The sequence below is a fragment of the Arachis hypogaea genome, chromosome 15 (assembly GCF_003086295.3).
Source record: "Arachis hypogaea cultivar Tifrunner chromosome 15, arahy.Tifrunner.gnm2.J5K5, whole genome shotgun sequence".
Taxonomy (NCBI): Eukaryota; Viridiplantae; Streptophyta; class Magnoliopsida; order Fabales; family Fabaceae; genus Arachis; species Arachis hypogaea.
The window spans coordinates 19,302,603-19,320,987 of record NC_092050.1 but is presented as its reverse complement, the minus strand read 5'-3'; the positions used below and the strand labels follow the sequence as shown (position 1 = coordinate 19,320,987).

General features: G+C 35.4%; 2 protein-coding genes across 9 annotated transcripts; both read left to right on the top strand.

Moving 5' to 3' along the window:
* Positions 1 to 5,918: 5,918 nt before the first annotated feature.
* LOC112749834 (uncharacterized) lies at positions 5,919 to 9,785 on the top strand. The gene is made up of 6 exons (XM_025798250.3): positions 5,919 to 6,780; positions 7,531 to 7,696; positions 7,991 to 8,167; positions 8,260 to 8,343; positions 8,915 to 8,996; positions 9,090 to 9,785. Exons 1-6 carry the CDS (start codon positions 6,389 to 6,391, stop codon positions 9,524 to 9,526), a joined length of 1,338 nt encoding a protein of 445 aa, XP_025654035.1. The 5' UTR covers positions 5,919 to 6,388; the 3' UTR covers positions 9,527 to 9,785.
* Positions 9,786 to 12,416: 2,631 nt separating this feature from the next.
* On the top strand, positions 12,417 to 18,226 carry LOC112749833 (uncharacterized). 8 transcript variants are annotated; one of them, XM_072218805.1, is made up of 8 exons: positions 12,417 to 12,723; positions 12,911 to 13,038; positions 13,468 to 13,956; positions 14,131 to 14,253; positions 14,436 to 16,528; positions 17,226 to 17,341; positions 17,487 to 17,599; positions 17,934 to 18,226. In XM_072218805.1, exons 5-8 carry the CDS (start codon positions 14,685 to 14,687, stop codon positions 18,039 to 18,041), a joined length of 2,181 nt encoding a protein of 726 aa, XP_072074906.1. In that variant the 5' UTR covers positions 12,417 to 12,723; positions 12,911 to 13,038; positions 13,468 to 13,956; positions 14,131 to 14,253; positions 14,436 to 14,684; the 3' UTR covers positions 18,042 to 18,226. The 8 variants fall into 8 exon arrangements, with proteins under 8 accessions (XP_072074906.1, XP_072074909.1, XP_072074912.1 ...); XM_072218808.1 differs by having other exon boundaries at positions 12,443 to 12,723; positions 13,600 to 13,956; XM_072218811.1 differs by having other exon boundaries at positions 12,520 to 12,723; positions 13,600 to 13,956; positions 14,433 to 16,528.
* Positions 18,227 to 18,385: the final 159 nt, after the last annotated feature.

Below are 18,385 nucleotides of genomic sequence, written 5' to 3'. Positions count from 1 at the left end.
ATTAAAAACTTTATCAAGAAAAACACAATGAGAAAAAACCTTACCAGGGAAAAAGAGTATAGTCTTCCCCTCTTGTTGATATTATTTAATATCTCAAAATCGGCGCATGCAAATCTAATGTACCAATTTTTCAAAGGAGGATTTTGGAAGTGACTTAGTAAATAAATCTACCAGATTATCACTAGAGCAGATCTGTTAGACATAAATTGTTCTTTGATTTTGAATATCATGAGTGAAGAAGAATTTGGGAGAAATATGCTTTGTTTTGTCACTTTGATGTATCCATCCTTAAGTTGAGTAACGCATGCTGTATTATTTTTAAACAGAATAGTTGGAGCTATCTTATGATCAATCAGTCTACATGATGACAGAATATATTGGATCAAACTCCTGAGCCAAAAACACTCGCGACTTACTTCATGAATCGCTAGTATTTCATCATGATTAGAGGATGTTGTTGCTATCGTCTGTTTTGTGGACCTCTATGATATAGCTGTATCACCATATGTGAATAGGTATCCTATTTGAGATCTTCCTTTGTGTGGATCAGATAAGTATCTTGCATCTGCATAGCCAACTAATTGTGACTTGGATTCATATGGATAAAACATACCCATATCAACTGTTCCATGAAGATATCGAAAAAATTGTTTGATTCCATTCCAATGTCTTCTGATTGGAGAGGAACTATATCTTACTAGTAAATTCACCGCAAATGATATTTCAGATCGAGTATTATTAGCAAGATACATTAGTGCTCCAATGGAACTGAGATATGGTACTTCAGGACCAAGGATATCTTTATTTTCTTCTTTAGGACGGAATTGATCCTTTTCCACATATAGAAATCTTACGATCAGGTGGGTACTTAAGGGATGTGACTTATCCATATAAAATTTCTTCAAGATATTTTTTATGTATGTTATTTGGTGAATAAAGATCCAATTTTTCATATGCTCGATCTACAGGCCAAGACAAAATTTAGTATTTTCAAGATCTTTCATCTCAAACTCTTCTTTTAGAGCTTTTTTTATTGTTGGAATCTCTTCAGGAGTTCTAATAATATTTAAATCATCAATGTACACAGCAATTAAAATGAATTGAGATGCAGATTTCTTTATGGAAACACATGGACTGATATCATCATTTTTAAATTCGTTTTTGGTCAGGTACTCAGTAAGACGATTATACCACATTCGTCCAAATTGCTTTAGACCATATAAAGATCTTTACAATTTGACTAAGTATAACCTGCAAATATTCATTGGATGGTTTAGATATCGTTACTCCTTTAGGGACTTTGATATAGATATCACAATCTAATGATCCATAGAAATAGGCTATTACTACATCTATTAGATGCATATGTAGTTTATGGTATGCGGATAAACTGACCAAATAACGTGATTGCATCTACTACAGGGGAATATGTTTCTTCATAATTTATATCGGGCCTTTGTGAAAAATCTTGTGCCACAAGTGAGTTTTGTAGCGTACAATTTCATTTTTCTCATTTCATTTTCTCACGAATACCCATCTGTATCTAACAGGCTTTACATCTTCTGGTGTACGGACTATAGGTCCAAAGACTTCACATTTTTCAAGTGAATCTAACTCATCCTTCATAGCTTCTTCCCATTTTGGCTAATCATTCCTTTGTCGACATTCTTCAACTGTTCTTGACTCAAGATCCTTACTTTCATGTATGATATTTAATGCTACATTATATGCAAATATTTCACTGACAATTATCTTATTTTGATCCCATTTTTCTCTTGTAAAGACATAATTTATCAAGATCTCGTCATTTTTACAATTTTTAGGTACCTGAACGTCTTTTGGCATCAAAACTATCTCAGAATTTTGGACAACTGCAGGTGTCTTTACTATGTCTTTATCTTTTTCAATAGGAACAGTATTTACCTCTTTTCTTTTCCGAAGATTTTTGTCTTTAGAACAAACAGGCCTACCACGCTTCTGACATGAATTTGTTTCGGTGGCCATTTGTCCGACTGAGACATCAATTCGGATTGGAGTATTTTCAGCTGGTATATAGAATTTAGTAATACTTTTGGTATCAGAATATGCATCAGGCAATTCATTTGCTATTCTTTGCAAATGTATAATCTTTTGAACTTCTAGTTCACATTGCCCTGATCGAGGATCTAAACACATCAAAGATGATGTATTCCAATTAAGTTCCTTTTCAAGAGGCTTATTCTCTCCTCCTAATATTAAAAATTTTGATTCATCAAAATGATAATCTACAAATTGAGCTTTAAACACATCTCTTGTTTGTATCTCAAGATAACTCACTATAGAGGAAGAATCATATCTAACATATATCCCCAATTTTTTCTGGGATCCCATTTTGGTGCGAGAAGGTGGTGCAATAGGAACATGTATCGCACACCCGAATATCCTCAAATGGAAAACATTTGGCTGCTGGCCAAAAGCTAATTTCAGAGAAGAGAATTGATGATAACTTATTGGCCTCAAACGAATAAGTGTTGCGGCATGTAAAATAGCATGCCTCCAAGCCGAGGTTGGAAGATTTGTTCTCATAAGTAAGGGTCTAACAATCAATTGGAGACATTTAATAAGTGATTCTGCTAACCCATTTTGTGTGTAAACACGAGCTACTAAATATTCAACGCTTATTCCGTTAGTCATACAATAAGCATCAAAAGCTTGGGAAGTGAATTCACCAGCATTATCAAGGCGAATTGTTTTGATTGGATTTTTTGAAAATTGTGCTTTTAATCGAATAAGTTGGACAAGTAATCTTGCAAACGCTAGGTTGCGAGAAGACAATAAGTACACATGTGACCATCTTGAAGATGCGCCTAGGACCATAAAATATCTAAAAGATCCACATGGTGGATGAATAGGTCCAGATATATCACCTTGAATTCTTTCTAGAAATTTAGGAAACTCAAATCTAATCTTTACTGGTGATGGCCTTAAAATTAGTTTTCCCTGAGAACATGCAGCAAAACAAAATTCACTAGATTTAAGAATCTTCTGGTTCTTTAGTTAATGTCTATGGAAATTTTCAATAATTCTTCGCATCATGGTTGTTCCAGGATGACCCGACTGATCATGCCAAGTTATGAATTCATTTGGGCTAGTAAACTTCTGGTTTACAATGGCATGTGATTCGATTGCACTAATTTTAGTATAATATAACCCAGATAAAAGTGAGGGTAACTTTTCTAATATAACTGTTTATTTAAATGATGAGCTATGATACATAAGTACTCATGATTTTCCTCATTCATTGTTTCAATATGATATCCATTCCGGCGAATATCTTTAAATCTCAACAAGTTCCTTAGAGACTTGATAGACAATAGTGCATTATTTATTATGAATTTTGTTCCTCCAGAAAATAAAATCATAGCTCTTCCAGAACCTTCTATCACATTTTTGAGCCAATAATAGTATTAACATATTCTTCTTTTGGTATAAGATGTGTAAAATATATGTTACTTTTGAGAATGGTATGCGAACTTGCACTATTCGCAAGGCAAACATCTTCACTATATGTCCTTACCATTTTTTCAAAGACAAATAATAATAATAATAAAATGGATAAAAGTATATGCACAATAAAATTATTTTCTTAATTGAAATTATTTTTCTAAAAAGTACTGTACATAGTATCATATACTAAAAATTTTATTATTATTATTATTTTAGAACTTGACAAATTTAGTAATTTTAAAATTCATAAACATAAATATTTTATTAAATATTATTTATATACATCATACTTGAAATTTAAATACACAGGGAATAAGACTTAAAATTTGTTTACATTATTTATTTACATAAGTACTGAACCTAAATATCAAACTTTTTTATCATTGATCAAATAACCAATATTTCCTTCAGGATCCTCAAAAAAATCAGATACTTTATAATAAGTAGTGTAATTTTTAGCAACATTCTTTGAAACAAAATTCGTCTCCTTTCCTTTGTCGCCATTTTTCAAGGATGCTTGATAAAGATCAACTAGATGTCTCGGGGTACGACAGGTACGCGACCAATGACCCTTTCCACCACAACAGAAATATTTATCCTCTATTGATTTATTTTGCCCACTATCCCACTTTTGGTGAGATAATTTCTTATGAACATAATTTTTCTTCCTTCCATAATTTTTCTTGATACCAAAACATTGACATTTACCTATTTTGGGGTTATGATTTGTAGCATTTGCTTCAGAAAATGGGGTGGCGCTAGTTGGGCGCGCTTCATGATTTTTTAAAAGCAATTCATTGTTACGTTCAGCAACAAGAAGGCAAGAAATTAGCTTAGAATATTTTTTTAAATTTTTTTGGTTTAATTACTCTGTTGGTCCTTATAGTTTCGTGAAATTTTCAATTAGATCCTTATACTTTTTTTCTTTTAATTTGGTCCCTGCACCAAATTTTTTTTTCAATTGAGTCCCTACACTTTTTTTTCCTTTTATTTGAGTCCCTACATTAATTTTTTTTTAGTTAGGTCCCTATACAATTAAACCAATTACTACTAAGAGGGACCTAATTGAAAAATAAATTTGGTGCAGGGACCTAATTAAAAGGAAAAAAAATATAGGGACCTAATTGAAAATTTTGCAAAACTATAGGGACCAACAGAGTAATTAAACCAATTTTTTCTCGATACTGCTACTGCAGGAGCACATTCGAGGCATGGAAGTTCGAAAAAATTTTCTCTAACATGTCATTATCAGTTATCTTTTCTCCACATAATTTCATTCGTGAGGTAATTCAGAACATTGTTGAATTATATTCATTTATGGATTTAAAATCCTATAGACATAAGTGCGTCCACTCATATCGGGTTTAAGAAAGTATCACTATCTTTTGATGATTATACCTTTTTTCAAGGTTTTTCCATAGATCTGCAGGATCTTTTAGTGTGAGATATTCATTTTTCAATCCTTCGTAAAGATGGCGACGAAGGAAGATTATGGCTTTGACTTTATCCTTCTGTGATGCATTATTTTCGGTCATAATGATATCTCCTAGATCCGTCGAATCAAGATAGATTTCGCCATCTAGTATCTATGATAAGTAGTTATTTTTAGAGATATTAAGAGCATTAAATTTAAGATGAGAGAGTTTCGACATAATAAAAATTTATTATTTGAGTCTTTCTAAAATTTAATCAGAGTCTCATACTGATAACATGTTGTAAAATAAACAAATAAAGAAGAAAAAATGAATATAAAATAAAGAAATGTAAATAAATAACTCTAATATTAATATTCACCACAATTAATATCTCTATATATATCTATCGAAGCATGTAAAGAAGTTAAAGAGTGCTTTGTTATTGTTGTGTGTATTGCTTGAGGTTTAGTCTTCTATTTATATGTTATTGTTGTGTGTATTGCTTGAGGTTTAGTCTCCTATTTATATATGTACAATATATTTACGTTTTTAAATTTTTTTAATGTACTTAATCCTTGAGAACATGAGCCGCTCATAGTAAATGGGCACCCATTCTAATCACAATATTTTGTTACTTTTGTAACAGACCATTAATTATTTTCAGAGATGAGGTTTGAAAAATTTTTTTTTTTTTGGGATGATGGTCTGAGGATGTGGTTAGGCTCAAGTTGGGTCTTGGCCTTTACTACGGGTAGCAAGCCTTTTTTAACTTCTACATAAAACAATCCAACACCTTCCAAAATCGAAACCCAACGAAATCCAAAAGACAAAAAAAAAAAAAAAACGGTTGCACACGTTACATAAAACATACACATAGATACGGTTAAAGAAGTCTTTCTCCACACGATAAAAACTAAACTAGTGCATGGAAGTCTTTCTCCGCACGATAAAAACTAAACTAATGCATAGATAATTAGATATAGATCTATTAAAGCTAGTTAATAGGCATACATAATCAAAATTTTCTTTAGAAAAAGTAAATTACAGCTAATCTAAACACCAACAGATTGTAGAAAAATCCCTCACTGCTTCACATGTACTTGACTTTGGGGTTAATCATTGAGATAAGGTTAGCGGGCTTGAATTGTCACCAACCTAACTAATCTTAAAACAAATTAAATGCGACCGCATCGACGGCAACGACCCTGCCACGTGGCACAACTTTCTTACTGTGTAAACCGCTGTAGTACTTTCTCTCTCCTAATCCTAAAAATAAAAAAAGGGAAAGAGATTATTCTAAGTCTTATTTGTATAGCGCGTCGTGAAGCAAAGCGTTGCGTTGCGTTTGTTGAAGGGAATGGAACGGAAGGAGCTGGTTGGGTGTGTCCTCTTGAGCTGCAACGACAGGGTTTCCATCTTCTGAAATTCCGTTACGATTTCGATAAGAGAGAGAAAGAGAGAAAGAGAGAGACAGAGATTCTTTGAAAATGGATGAACCTTTCTTCGATCTGGTTGAGTTCATGAAGAATCCCTCCATAACGGAGACATTCGTCGACATACTGCTATGCGCGGTGCCGATTTGGCTCGCCGTCATGATTGGCCTTGTCATCGGGTGGTCCTGGCGCCCGCGATGGACTGGCCTCGTCTTCCTCGGCCTCCGCAGCAAGTTCCGTTTCCTCTGGACGGCTCCGCCGGGATTCGGTGCCCGCCGACTCTGGTTCGCCTTCACCGCACTTTCCGCCTTCTCCATCTGCCGTACCTATTGGTTCAATCTCAAAGGCAAAGCCAAAGCCAAAGAGCAACAGCAGCAGCAGCATCCTTCCAAATCCGACGACATTGCTGAATCCAATTCCCCCAACGCTGCCAGAGACACTTCGAGGTGCCTCCTCAATTCTCCACCTCTTTTACTTGTTTGTCTATTTTCTACATTGTTTTTTAATTTAATTATTTTATGTCAATGCTGCTTATTTTGATACCTACTGCAAATTCGAAATTCAAGCGCTAGCTCGAGCTTTGATTTATCTGGTTTTGATGATGGTGAATATTAAATTAGGAATGCTTTCGTGAAAATTTGTATTACAAGGAAGGTGTATCGAAGCTCTCTGGTTATATCCATTTAGCAAGGGAGCAAGGTAGGCTAGGGCAAGAGATCCTCTACTAACAAACTGGAACGGGTATTTACGCATTAGGATAAGCCAATTGTTCTAGGGGATATATTTGTACTGTTTTCATGGATTATCCATTGATTAATTTACTGCTTATTACTGTATTTTGTTTTTTACATTTAGATTTTCAGCATTTCTAGGGAATAGTGTTTACTGTTAAGAAATTGATTGGTTGCTACACTGAAAACATCGAATTTTGCAGTGATTGTGTCTAGGCATTTTTATTTCCCCGATCGCTCTGTCCGTTAAATTGGGGGATTGTCTTTGTGTCGTATCTCCATCAATGTGACTATCGTCTTCTTTATTTACTGCGTCAGGAATTTCACAAATGCCCTGTAATAATGACCTTAATACTTGCTTGGTTTTAGTTATTGAATGGCTGTTCTACATATTTTAATTTTATTCATACAGGCATCATGAAACATTTAATTCACTTTACAACTTGGTTAATGCACATGAATTAGGTCCAGTGATAAGGCTGATGATAAAGGGCAGGATCTCGTTACACAAGCTGATTTGGAACATTTTCTTCATCTTCTAGAAGGGAACGACGGAGAGATGGACTGGCAAAGTTTTATGGAAAAGACAACACCAACCATGCAATACCAAGCTTGGCGTCATGATCCTGAGGTAGAATCTAGGTTCACTTTTCTGTCTCATGGATATTCTGCCTATATTATTGGTGAATTTGGATTTCCTTTCTATCGGTGCCTCTGTTGCCTGCTAGTTGAAAAAGGATTTATCTCGTTAATTTCTGTTCATTGTTTTAAAACAAACACCATAACCATACCATCATCTGTTGTGTGGATGATAATAATGATGATCAATACATAATTCTGTTCCATTTTCCATTACGTATTTCTTTCTGATTCTCTAATTCCACAGCAAAAATAAATCAGCATCTGATATTGGATATGCTAACAGAACGGTCCTACAATTTACCGGAGCAGAACTGTCTTTGAAGATGCAACCCCAGAGCTGGTGAGGGATTTTTTCTGGGATGATGACTTTCGTCGTAAATGGGATACTATGCTTGCATACTGCAAAATATTGGAGGAATGCCCTCATAATGGAACAATGGTTACTCACTGGATTAAAAAGGTATTTGGACTAAAGATCTTAGACTGTTTATGTCAAGCAAATGACGGTATTTGCTTTACTGATACCTTTTTTTTACCCCTTTCTGGGCCTAGTTCCCATTTTTCTGCAGCGATCGAGAATACGTTATTGCTCGAAGAATATGGCAGGCTGGAAATACATACTATTGTGTGACAAAGGTATGGTTGTGACACTGTTCCCCACAATTTCTGGAATCTTTTGGCAGTTTATTTCTGTTTCTTTTACCATAGCTAGTCTCCACACTACATTTTAGTATATTACAAATGCTTGCAAGATATTATTGTCTGCTACTTCTAATCAAGTTTCACAGTTTGGGTTGTTGATATGGTTTGAGCTACTATTTTGGGATAGTTGAAACTTGAAAGTATTCATGTCTACGCGCAATTGTTCATGAGACTTATCATTTTGATATCTCATGACATTTCTGTGTTTTTGGTATTTAGTGCCAGAAGTTTTCACGAATTAAGAATTCAATAAAGTTGCAACATTATAAGGTGCAAGAGATTGGCTTGGGACTTCAGTTTATCAAAAGAAATTTGTCTGGTGTTTCATTGCCTTTGCAGTTTTCATAACAGTTTTCCATCAAATGCAAAGACTGATTAATTTTTTCCCCTGCTTTCTGCACAGTGCATATGCTAATTTCATCTCACGACTTACCTAAATTTATATTTGTGCTGATTATTCTGTGTTAGCACAAGGTTTGTTACTCTTTAATCTTCAATGTTTTAGGGAGTGCCCTATGCAAGTTTGCCAAAACGTGACAAGCCCAGACGCGTAGACCTTTATTTTTCTAGTTGGGCAATCAAATCAGGTAAGAATTGTAAAGAACAATCATTTTTTGATGGTTACTTGTAATTATTGAGAGGTGATGGTTTCAACTGCTGATATTGGACGTTTGACACAGTGGAGTCTCGCAAAGGAGATGGTCAGCTGACTGCATGCGAGGTTACCCTCTTACATTATGAAGACATGGGAATCCCTAAAGATGTTGCAAAGTTGGGAGTCCGTCATGGGATGTGGGGAGCTGTCAAGAAATTGCACTCTGGAATGAGAGCATACCAGAATACTAGGAAAACAGACACTTCTCTGTCAAGATGTGCACTGATGGCAAGTAAAACAACCAAGATATCTTCAGAAACAAACATGCATTGCTCTGTGCCTGCGTCATGCAGAGAAGAGGAAGTGAAGGGTATAATTAATAATGGTAGACAAAAGGGTCATGGTATCGACTGGAAGTGGGTGGCTATAGGTGGGACTGTTGCTCTGGTTTTGGGTGTTCACAATGGTCCAGTTGGCAGAGCTTTGTTGTTGGGTGCAGGGCACAGATTTGCACGGAGATGAATAATCCAGATTCTGGTGGAGCTTCTATTTATCTTCCTTCTGAAGATTAATCACATTATATTTAGACTGGCATATTTATCCTATTATATTAAATGCTAGTTTTGTGGTTATTTTTTGTACCAGTTTCAACCTTGTTAGGTTCATGTGGCTCTAGAGCCTGAGAATGCAAAGCTGCGATAGTATGTCTTGGTTTTATTATTAATTATTATAATTGAAAAGAAAAAAAGAAGATAATCCACTTGAGAGCGTTATTATCAAACTATCAAAGTAGTTGACCCGACCTTTATGTGCTGCCGTGATTGTTTGCATGGTTTATCAAATAATCGAAGTGCTCTCGAACAAATGACGTTTTCGAGATTACTCCTGAGAGAAGGATTTCGAAGTTATGACAAAAAGACAAACAGATATTCTATTTTGGTCAATTAGTTAATAGCTGATATTATATGATTAAGTCATTTTGATAATTAAATTTAATTAAATTAATTTTATAGTTTAAAAATGATAACAAAATTTTAGTTTAAAAAAAAAGAAAAGAAAAAATACATAAAAAGAAGATGAAATATTTAATTGAACTTAATTACAAATTACCTAATATTTCTCTTTTGATCAAACGGTTGAGCTGTTTCTCCAAGTACATTTACTAATAAGAAATTCTGAATAGGATTTAATTAACGCGCCAAAACCCCTGCAGAATACAATGTCGGTGTCTGGGTTATTATGTCTTGTGGTTTTATTTGGAAAAAGAAAGAAGAAAAAAAAGACTCGAGGTTGATCTTTTGGGTAAGAGAAAGTACGAGGAGGTTGATCTTTTTGGGTAAGAGAAAGTAAGAGGAGTCAATATAATTAGTGTACAAGGTGTATAATGGAAGTATTTTTGAAATTAATATTAAATGATAATTAAATTAATTAATTAATTATAAAATTATTTCCAATTTTAAATACAAAACAAATAAAGATTCCAAACGGTTACAAACACCTCCCATTGGTCTCCCTCTCCCTCTCCCTCTCAATCCTCTCTCATCGGTGCCGCCTGGCGGAATCGCCAGCGCGAGAAGCGCTTCGCTGAAGACCAAGTTGTACCCTAACCCCAACAAAGAGCTTTAAAAGAGTGAGACGAACTGGTACGCAACGCGGTTCCCGAAGCCGAACTTGATGAATCCCTTAGCGAAGAAGAAGGCGAGACAGACAAGTCACGGGATCGGGTCACCAAAGCCTGAAAATGCCGCAGCGAATGGAAGGATTTTAGTGAGGATGGAGACACCAAATCCAAGAATGGGGACGGCACCGAAATGCTAACTCTTTCTAGCGCCGACGATGGAAGACCAGCTTCGACGTCCGGCAGTAGAATTTTCTGCACGTTCAGCCGGACGCATCGTCGGCACGAAACGACGACAGGCATGATAGCGGCGACGAGATGCATGTGGTAATGTTGCTGCACCTTCCGCCATTATCATTGGCCTGCTGCTGCTAGTAAAAGCCAGATACAAAAAGGCCAGAAGGGAAAAGCCATGCAGTGGACTGAGTAGTTGGGTAAAGAGTTGAGTCAAGTGGCATCTGATTATGACATGGGTCTTGCGATGATGAGGAAATGGTGGTGGTGAGAAGAAGGAGCGCCATTGTTGCCGTTGTAACATTGTTGGCGACGAGATGCATGTAGATGTTTATTTTTCATTTAAATAAGATGTTTATTCTTAATGTAAATGGGATATTTTAATGTATTTAATGATCAATTTAGGATGATCATTTTAGTAGGTATGCGGATGATTATTTTAATTTTTATGTAGATGATTATTTTGACTGGATTGAGTTTAGTTATATACAATTAAAATATGTTGGATGTTCAATTCATTAGGTATTTGAATGATTTTTTTTATTCTTAAGTGGATAGTTATTTTTACTAAGGCTGAGTGGTGTGTGACAAGTCAAGCAGCGAAGGTGAAGTGAGATGATTATTGATGAAGTTGGGGTGGCCGCCGGTTGAAAAAGAAGAGGATATTTGAGTGAAATGTTTTGGTAATTAGAATTTTGGATGGTTATTTTTTTGAAATAATTAATTAAATTTTTTAAAAATTTAAAATTTAAAATTGAGGAATTTAAATTTTAAAATTTGAAATTTGATGTGAAAGAACTCATCGAGAGTTTTTGAATTTAGAGTAATCTATAGAGGAGTTTTTATTATTTATCTCGAACTAAATAACTAGCCCATTGTATACATTGTCAAGATTTCTCATTGTCCTCTTTGGATAAATATATAATTTGATCTTTGCAATTAATACAAGACATTAGCTATCATAAAACTACTAATGTCAATAGCTTAAATTGATAGGAGAAAACAATATAAATAATTATATCTCTAATATTAAATATTTTTTTTAAGTTATCAATATAGAACATCACTTCAAATTAATTTTGATTATATTTTAATCTTTTAAGACTTGATTGATTTTATTTGTTTTTTAAAATACTAAAGTAACATCAAGTTCTAACTTTTCTAGATCCCATTCAATGTTAAACAGCATTAAAAAAAAACTGAGAAAAACTAACGTGATATTATATTAACCTTTTTTTTTAAAAATTATTTGACGTGTATGTTAATTTTCAATAGCCATTGAATTTGACAGTATTTTTATGGATTGAATTAATCTGATGTTAATATTTAGGAACCGAAATGCATACCTAAACTTCTTAAAATGTTTGCACATGCATGCAAACAAACGGAAGAAATAAAAAGTTAAACCAGAAAAGGTAAATAATTAGGTATTAATCCTTGACAGTTGAGAGAGCCTAAAATTAGTTAAAAACATAAAAACAAATGAGACTTTGAATCAAACTGAAGCTCAAACACAATACCTAACTGTCCTAATTGACTTCGCCATTTCATTAACAACTCACTCACATTTTGTTTTACTAATCATTAGAACCAACGTTCAGAACTACTTTAATAATGCTTTAAAGAATAGAAATTTGGTTCTCGGTGGAATGGAGTGTGCCACGTGGCAGATCCTCAACCTCTTAATTGCAGAAAAGGCAGAGACAGCTTCATGTAACAGTTTTATTATACTTGGACGTCTGGCTGCTAGAGAAAGAACCTTTCCACTCCATTTCTACTGCAACAACCTCATTCTCTCTCTCTCTCTCTCTCTCTCTATGGGTCCTTCTTAGCTTCTTTCGTACTTTGTAGTTTGTACATCCATACAGTTAGGTATTCTTTCCATGATCCACTTTATCTAATTTTCACTCAAACGCATAAACATATATATACTTGGTTTTCTCACTGTTTTGATGCCGAGTTATTCTCATGGAGAAACTTTGGATACTGGAAAAGTGTTTCCATTGAATTGGATTTCTGATTCTTCTAACTGAATCAACTTACTTCGGTTTCAGGATTTCAGCACAAGGCTTGGGTGATGGTGACCCAGTTTGTTGTCCGTAAATGGAGCTTTGTGATGAGGAAGAAGGATGTTAGAGATGAAAGGCATTCATAAGCTTGCACCTAACAAGTTCACCTTTCGGTATTCACAACCCTTGACATTTAATTTATTTTGATTTGAATACTTGATAACACTCTGTGCTACTTGTTTAGACTCCTAACGTGCTAAGTTCTAACAAAATTTATTGGATTAAACTTCTAAATGTAAAGAATCCAGCCATGCTTGTCCATCAAATCAAAACCAAAAAGAATTCAAATTTTCAGTTAATGGCTTTTGAACCAATTTAAAAATTTCCGTACGAAAAGGGCAAAGGTTCCAAAATGATGCATCTCAAAATTTTGATAAATGAGTAACCATTGATCAGGTCAATTGATTTGGTGCAACTATGTAAGGCTCATTATCATGCGGTGAGGCTAGTTGCCTCCACGTTTTTTACATTGTAACATATATCCTGCACTAAGAATTTTTATTTAAACAAGAAGGTTAATGTTGACTGTAATAATATTTCAGGACCTTTTTGTGAAGATTTTATCCTTCTGGAGATGAATGAAGAAAACGAGAATATAAAACCAAAGACTGATTTAGAACTCTTTCTGAATTATGCTAACCAGTGCGTTTGGAAAAATTTGAAAAATGAATCAGGTGCAGGTGCAAATGCAGCAGGTTCAAGAGTAGACATGACATATGCTGCCACTGACCCTCTATCTGAAATAGTTTGGTCTCCAGAAAACGGTTTATGTCTTAAGTGTGCCGATTCAAGCTTTGCCGGTAAAAATAGTTCTCTTTTTCAGGATGTTGGACCGAGCAGTATGGTTATCACTCCACCACAAATTGTAAACACTGATAAGCCGGTTGAAGATGTTTCTGTAAAACCTATAGCTATCATATGTACTGCCAAAGGTGATATTGCTGAAACAGATACTCATACTCCCGCTATGCATCCAACAAGTGATTCAGGTGTCATGCCAAAGTGTAAAGCCTCTGAAGAAAGTGATACAGGTGAAATTAACATCTTCTAATGCATCCTGTTGTTTCATATAGACAGGAAATTTGTTTTATTGTAATATTTGGATTCAAATAGGCCTTTCTGAAGGAAACAATAATACATCAGTTATCCTAGTTAGTTGCATAGTTTAACTGGGGATTCCTAATTTGCTTCGCGTCCTATACCAGGCTTGCCGAATGATCAAAACAAGAATATAGTGAATCATAATGAGAACAATGCTTGTGATGAAGCCAACATTGGAGCTGATAAATTATCTGGGATAGAGGGAAACAAATTTTCTGCTATTTCAGGTATTGCTGTCATCACCACTTCTCTAGTTCTGTGGTGGAAAGAATCTAGGCATCTCATGGTTTTGCCTTTGCTTTTTCTAAACTCACATGTTAAAGAAAGAAACATCATTGAAACTTTTTTGTTAAAGAAAAATGTGAGTTCATCGGTCTTAAGTGTATTCTGGTTCCTATTTTCCTAGCAGGTCAGGTTGACCAAAGGCCATTGGATGGTTCATTACCTCAATCAGATGCGGCAAAACCAAGCATGGAGCGAAATCCTTCGCCAAGCAGGTGTTCCCATGAAGACACAGCTAAAGGCTCTGGTGTTCCAGGGACTAATATAGCATCTTCCAGCAGAGGCCCTCTAGAAAAACTGGAATCAACTGCGGAGAATGATTTAAGAACTCTCAGTGGTGCTGCTGCTTGTAAGGGGATTAAAAGGAAATCTCCTGATGCGGCTACATGATAAGACTCTTGCAGTTTTGCAGTCTCCATGTAATAGCAAAATTCATATGACAATAAACAAGGGAAAAGAGAAGTCCTTATCGGATGGGGGAGCAAATGTAAGATTATCAATGGAGGATGAGGACAGTCATTCAAGCGTTGAAAGCTGCAACAGCGGTGGTTTTTTCACCAGTTGTAAGAAGAGATGTCACTTTCAACAACAGTTAATGATTGGGAGTAAGAGAGTCAAAAAGCAAATCCAAGAAACTTCTGGTTCTAAGTCCTATGCTAAACAGGATAGCTCATTCATGAACTGGATTTCAAACATGGTGAAAGGATTTTCGCAATCAGTTCAAAATGAATCAAACATGTTGGCACTCACCCTGGCAAATCCAGATCATCAAAATGTAGCACCTGATGAGAGTCTTATTGCATTCAATGCCAATCAAGATCCGGAGCCAAAAAATACTGGATTCAAATCCATTTTTCAGGCCATATATTGTCCAACCTTGAAGAATGAGGTAGGAAAAAGAATGCCTCAAGTGGGAGAGGGTTGTGAAGATTTAGAGCCAGGCAACATGATGCATGGAATAGAAGCTACTCCAATAACCTGTTGTGCAGAGAACAATAAGTCTGAAGCATCTAGTGGGAGAGATAATGCCGGTCCATCCTCACAGCCTACAGTTAAGCCTCTAAGTTATTTTCACAGTCATGAAAGCATAAAAAATGACACAATGGAGAACAAAAATTGTTCCATCTTGGGCCTTAGCAAAGACAAAGAAGAAATGGTGTCAGATACATCTGCAACAAGACATAACACCAATAACACTGATAATGTGTATTCTAATCCTCTCTCTGAGAGAAAGGGAACAGATAACATCTTCAATAGAAGTGATGCTCTACGAAGTCTGTGGATAACTCGATTTTCTCCGAAACTTCCTGCCCCCTTGACTACTTCTGAGAGAGGTGGATCTCAAGTCCCATCAACTAATGTCTCAAAGCTTCCCAATTCCGACAAACATATTTCTTATTTAAACAACTGCAAGACTGAAGAGACAAGAGAACATTCTCCTGATAATGCAGAGGCTCGGACTGCTTTTGAGGAAGATAGTGATCATAAATCAAAGCACCAGTTCATCCCTTTTTCATCTTCTTCAGGATTCAGAAATTCAGAACCAATGGCTTCAATGTTTGCAAAGAGATTAGGTGCCATCAAACATATCATACCAACAAAAAGAACAGATAGTACCACACAGGTACATTTCTTTTGTCTGTTTTGTGGGACAAGAGGTCACCAACTTGCTGATTGCTCAGATATTGCTGAAAGTGATGTGGAAGATTTGCAGAAGAATGTAACTTCATATGGAGGATATTCACATAGAGGATTGGAAGAACCTCCTTGTTTGTGCTTTAAGTGTTTTCAGTCCAATCACTGGGCAATTTCATGTCCCACTTCAATTTCAAAAAGAAAACATGTACCGGAAGTTAAAGCCTTGGTCAATGATAGTTTTCCTACTGGCAAGCATGTTAGCTCCAGCAATGAGGGCAGCGCCAGACTCCGACCTGGTGGAGATGACCAAATCTTTTCCAGCCGTCCTATTGATGCTGAAACTGTTCACCAAGGAAAAAGAAGTTTCAACTTGAAGCGGAAATTGAATGAAATTGCCCCCTCCATGATTGGATTCTGTGCTTCACTCGAGAAATACTGTAGTTCAAGTACAGAGGAAAACAAATTCAAAGAAAATCCTATCATCTCTCCACCCAGATTGTCAAAAAGGCAGATTTCAAACATACCAAAAGGAATCTCTGAGGCTGTTAGAAGCCTTCGATTGTCCCGCACTGACATCCTGAAGTAAGTAATGCAAGCCAACTATCCTATGCTAAAGTCATTTCTGTATTAATACTAGTCATTGTATGGTTTTATGGTTCATGCATGATGCTAAAATGTTAAGGATGCAAGCAACTCTCAAGCCCAGTATTGGTGCTTTCTCATTGAGAGGGGAAATCTTTGCAAACATGAACAACTATTTTGATCTGGAATTGAAAACCATGGCTTGGAAATATTCATTGAGAATAATTATAATCCAACACTTAAAGGATATTTGCAATTAATCTTACACCGGCGAAAATGAAGCAAGCTAACTAAATCAGGAAGTTTGTTAACTCAAAACAAAATTTGATAACCGGATCAATCGAATTATTACACATACATCTTATCAACAAAACAGCAACAGAATTACCAGGTACAAAAATGTGGGTATGAATCAAAATTATACTTTAGGATGGAACAACAGATGAATTAGAATGCTTATAATCTCCCTATAAAACATGTATATTCTAGTAGCCTCTATATTGGTAGTATTTCTTATAGTAAAGTATTCACTGACAATAAATGGATTAATGAACATAACAGGATTGTCTAAATTATATGCATAGAGAGAGAGAGATGAATGTTTGTGATAAGTTTCCACAATTACGGTATCCTGTTGCTACTTATAAGACTAGTGAATCTTTGCAACTTCAATTAACAGAGTGCACTTTTGCATCAGGTGGATAAGCGGTGACCGGTCAATATCAAATCTTGATGGATTTTTCTTGCGGCTGCGGCTTGGGAAGTGGGAAGAAGGGCTAGGAGGAACTGGATACCACGTGGCATCTATAAACGGTATAAGTAAAATTCTCTGCATGATTTATGTTTTATGTCATGATTACTAGTCTTTGGTTATCTTCTTTTTGGCTTAAAAACCATGGCTGCTGTTTTTACGTTTGTTTTTTGGTTTCTCTTCTTTCTTCTTGTGGTGTATCAACAGAGGGCCATGATCAGAGTTCTGAGCAGAATACAAGAAAGTCTCTCTCAGTGAATGTAGGAGGCATCAAGTGTATGGTTGAAAGTCAGTTCATATCCAATCATGATTTTCTTGAGGTAATAGCAAATCAATCCTTTTACAATTTATTTCCACTGAACAATGACCATAAATCAGTGATTGATGCAACTGTAAAATACATAGTATCTCTCTAAGATGATAACTAGTCCACATTGCATCTAGTTCAGTCAGAGGGTCTCATGCTTGTTTATATCTTACTGAGTATTAAACAAAGTTTGCTTTCTGGTATTAATATGGATGAAGACCTATGTCCTACTCTTTTCATTTCATTAATTATGCATGTGATTGCAATGGCAACTCTTAATATCATGAGCTAGTAATTTTTTCATCTGCTTGAAATTCACGTGATCCTGGTGCTCTTCTTCATTGTAGGAAGAAATCATGGAATGGTGGTCCACCAAATCAGAAGCTGATACTGGGGTTCCATCTGAAGAAGATCTTATACAAAAGATTGAAAGAAAGAAACTGTTAGGCCTCTAGGCATGATATAGTTATTAGAACCACGCTGAGTATTATTAAGCTTCTCTTTTCTTCATTTTCTTATTCAATTAACTGTATATCAAAAGGAAGTTTAAGTGTTGAAATGTTGCTAAACTATCATTCTTCATCTTATACAAAGTATATCTCAAGAAATGAAATTAATACAAATATACAATTTCTGTATAGCCGGAAAGTGCATCTGTTAGTTGTTCCTTGCATGTATGTGAACATGTGCCTTTTGTTGAACACAGGCATGTCGCACCACTGATTGTACTTAGTGAAAGGATGGCGCACGTTTATACTGTTTCAGTATATTTTATAGTTCACAGTTTTACACATTCCTT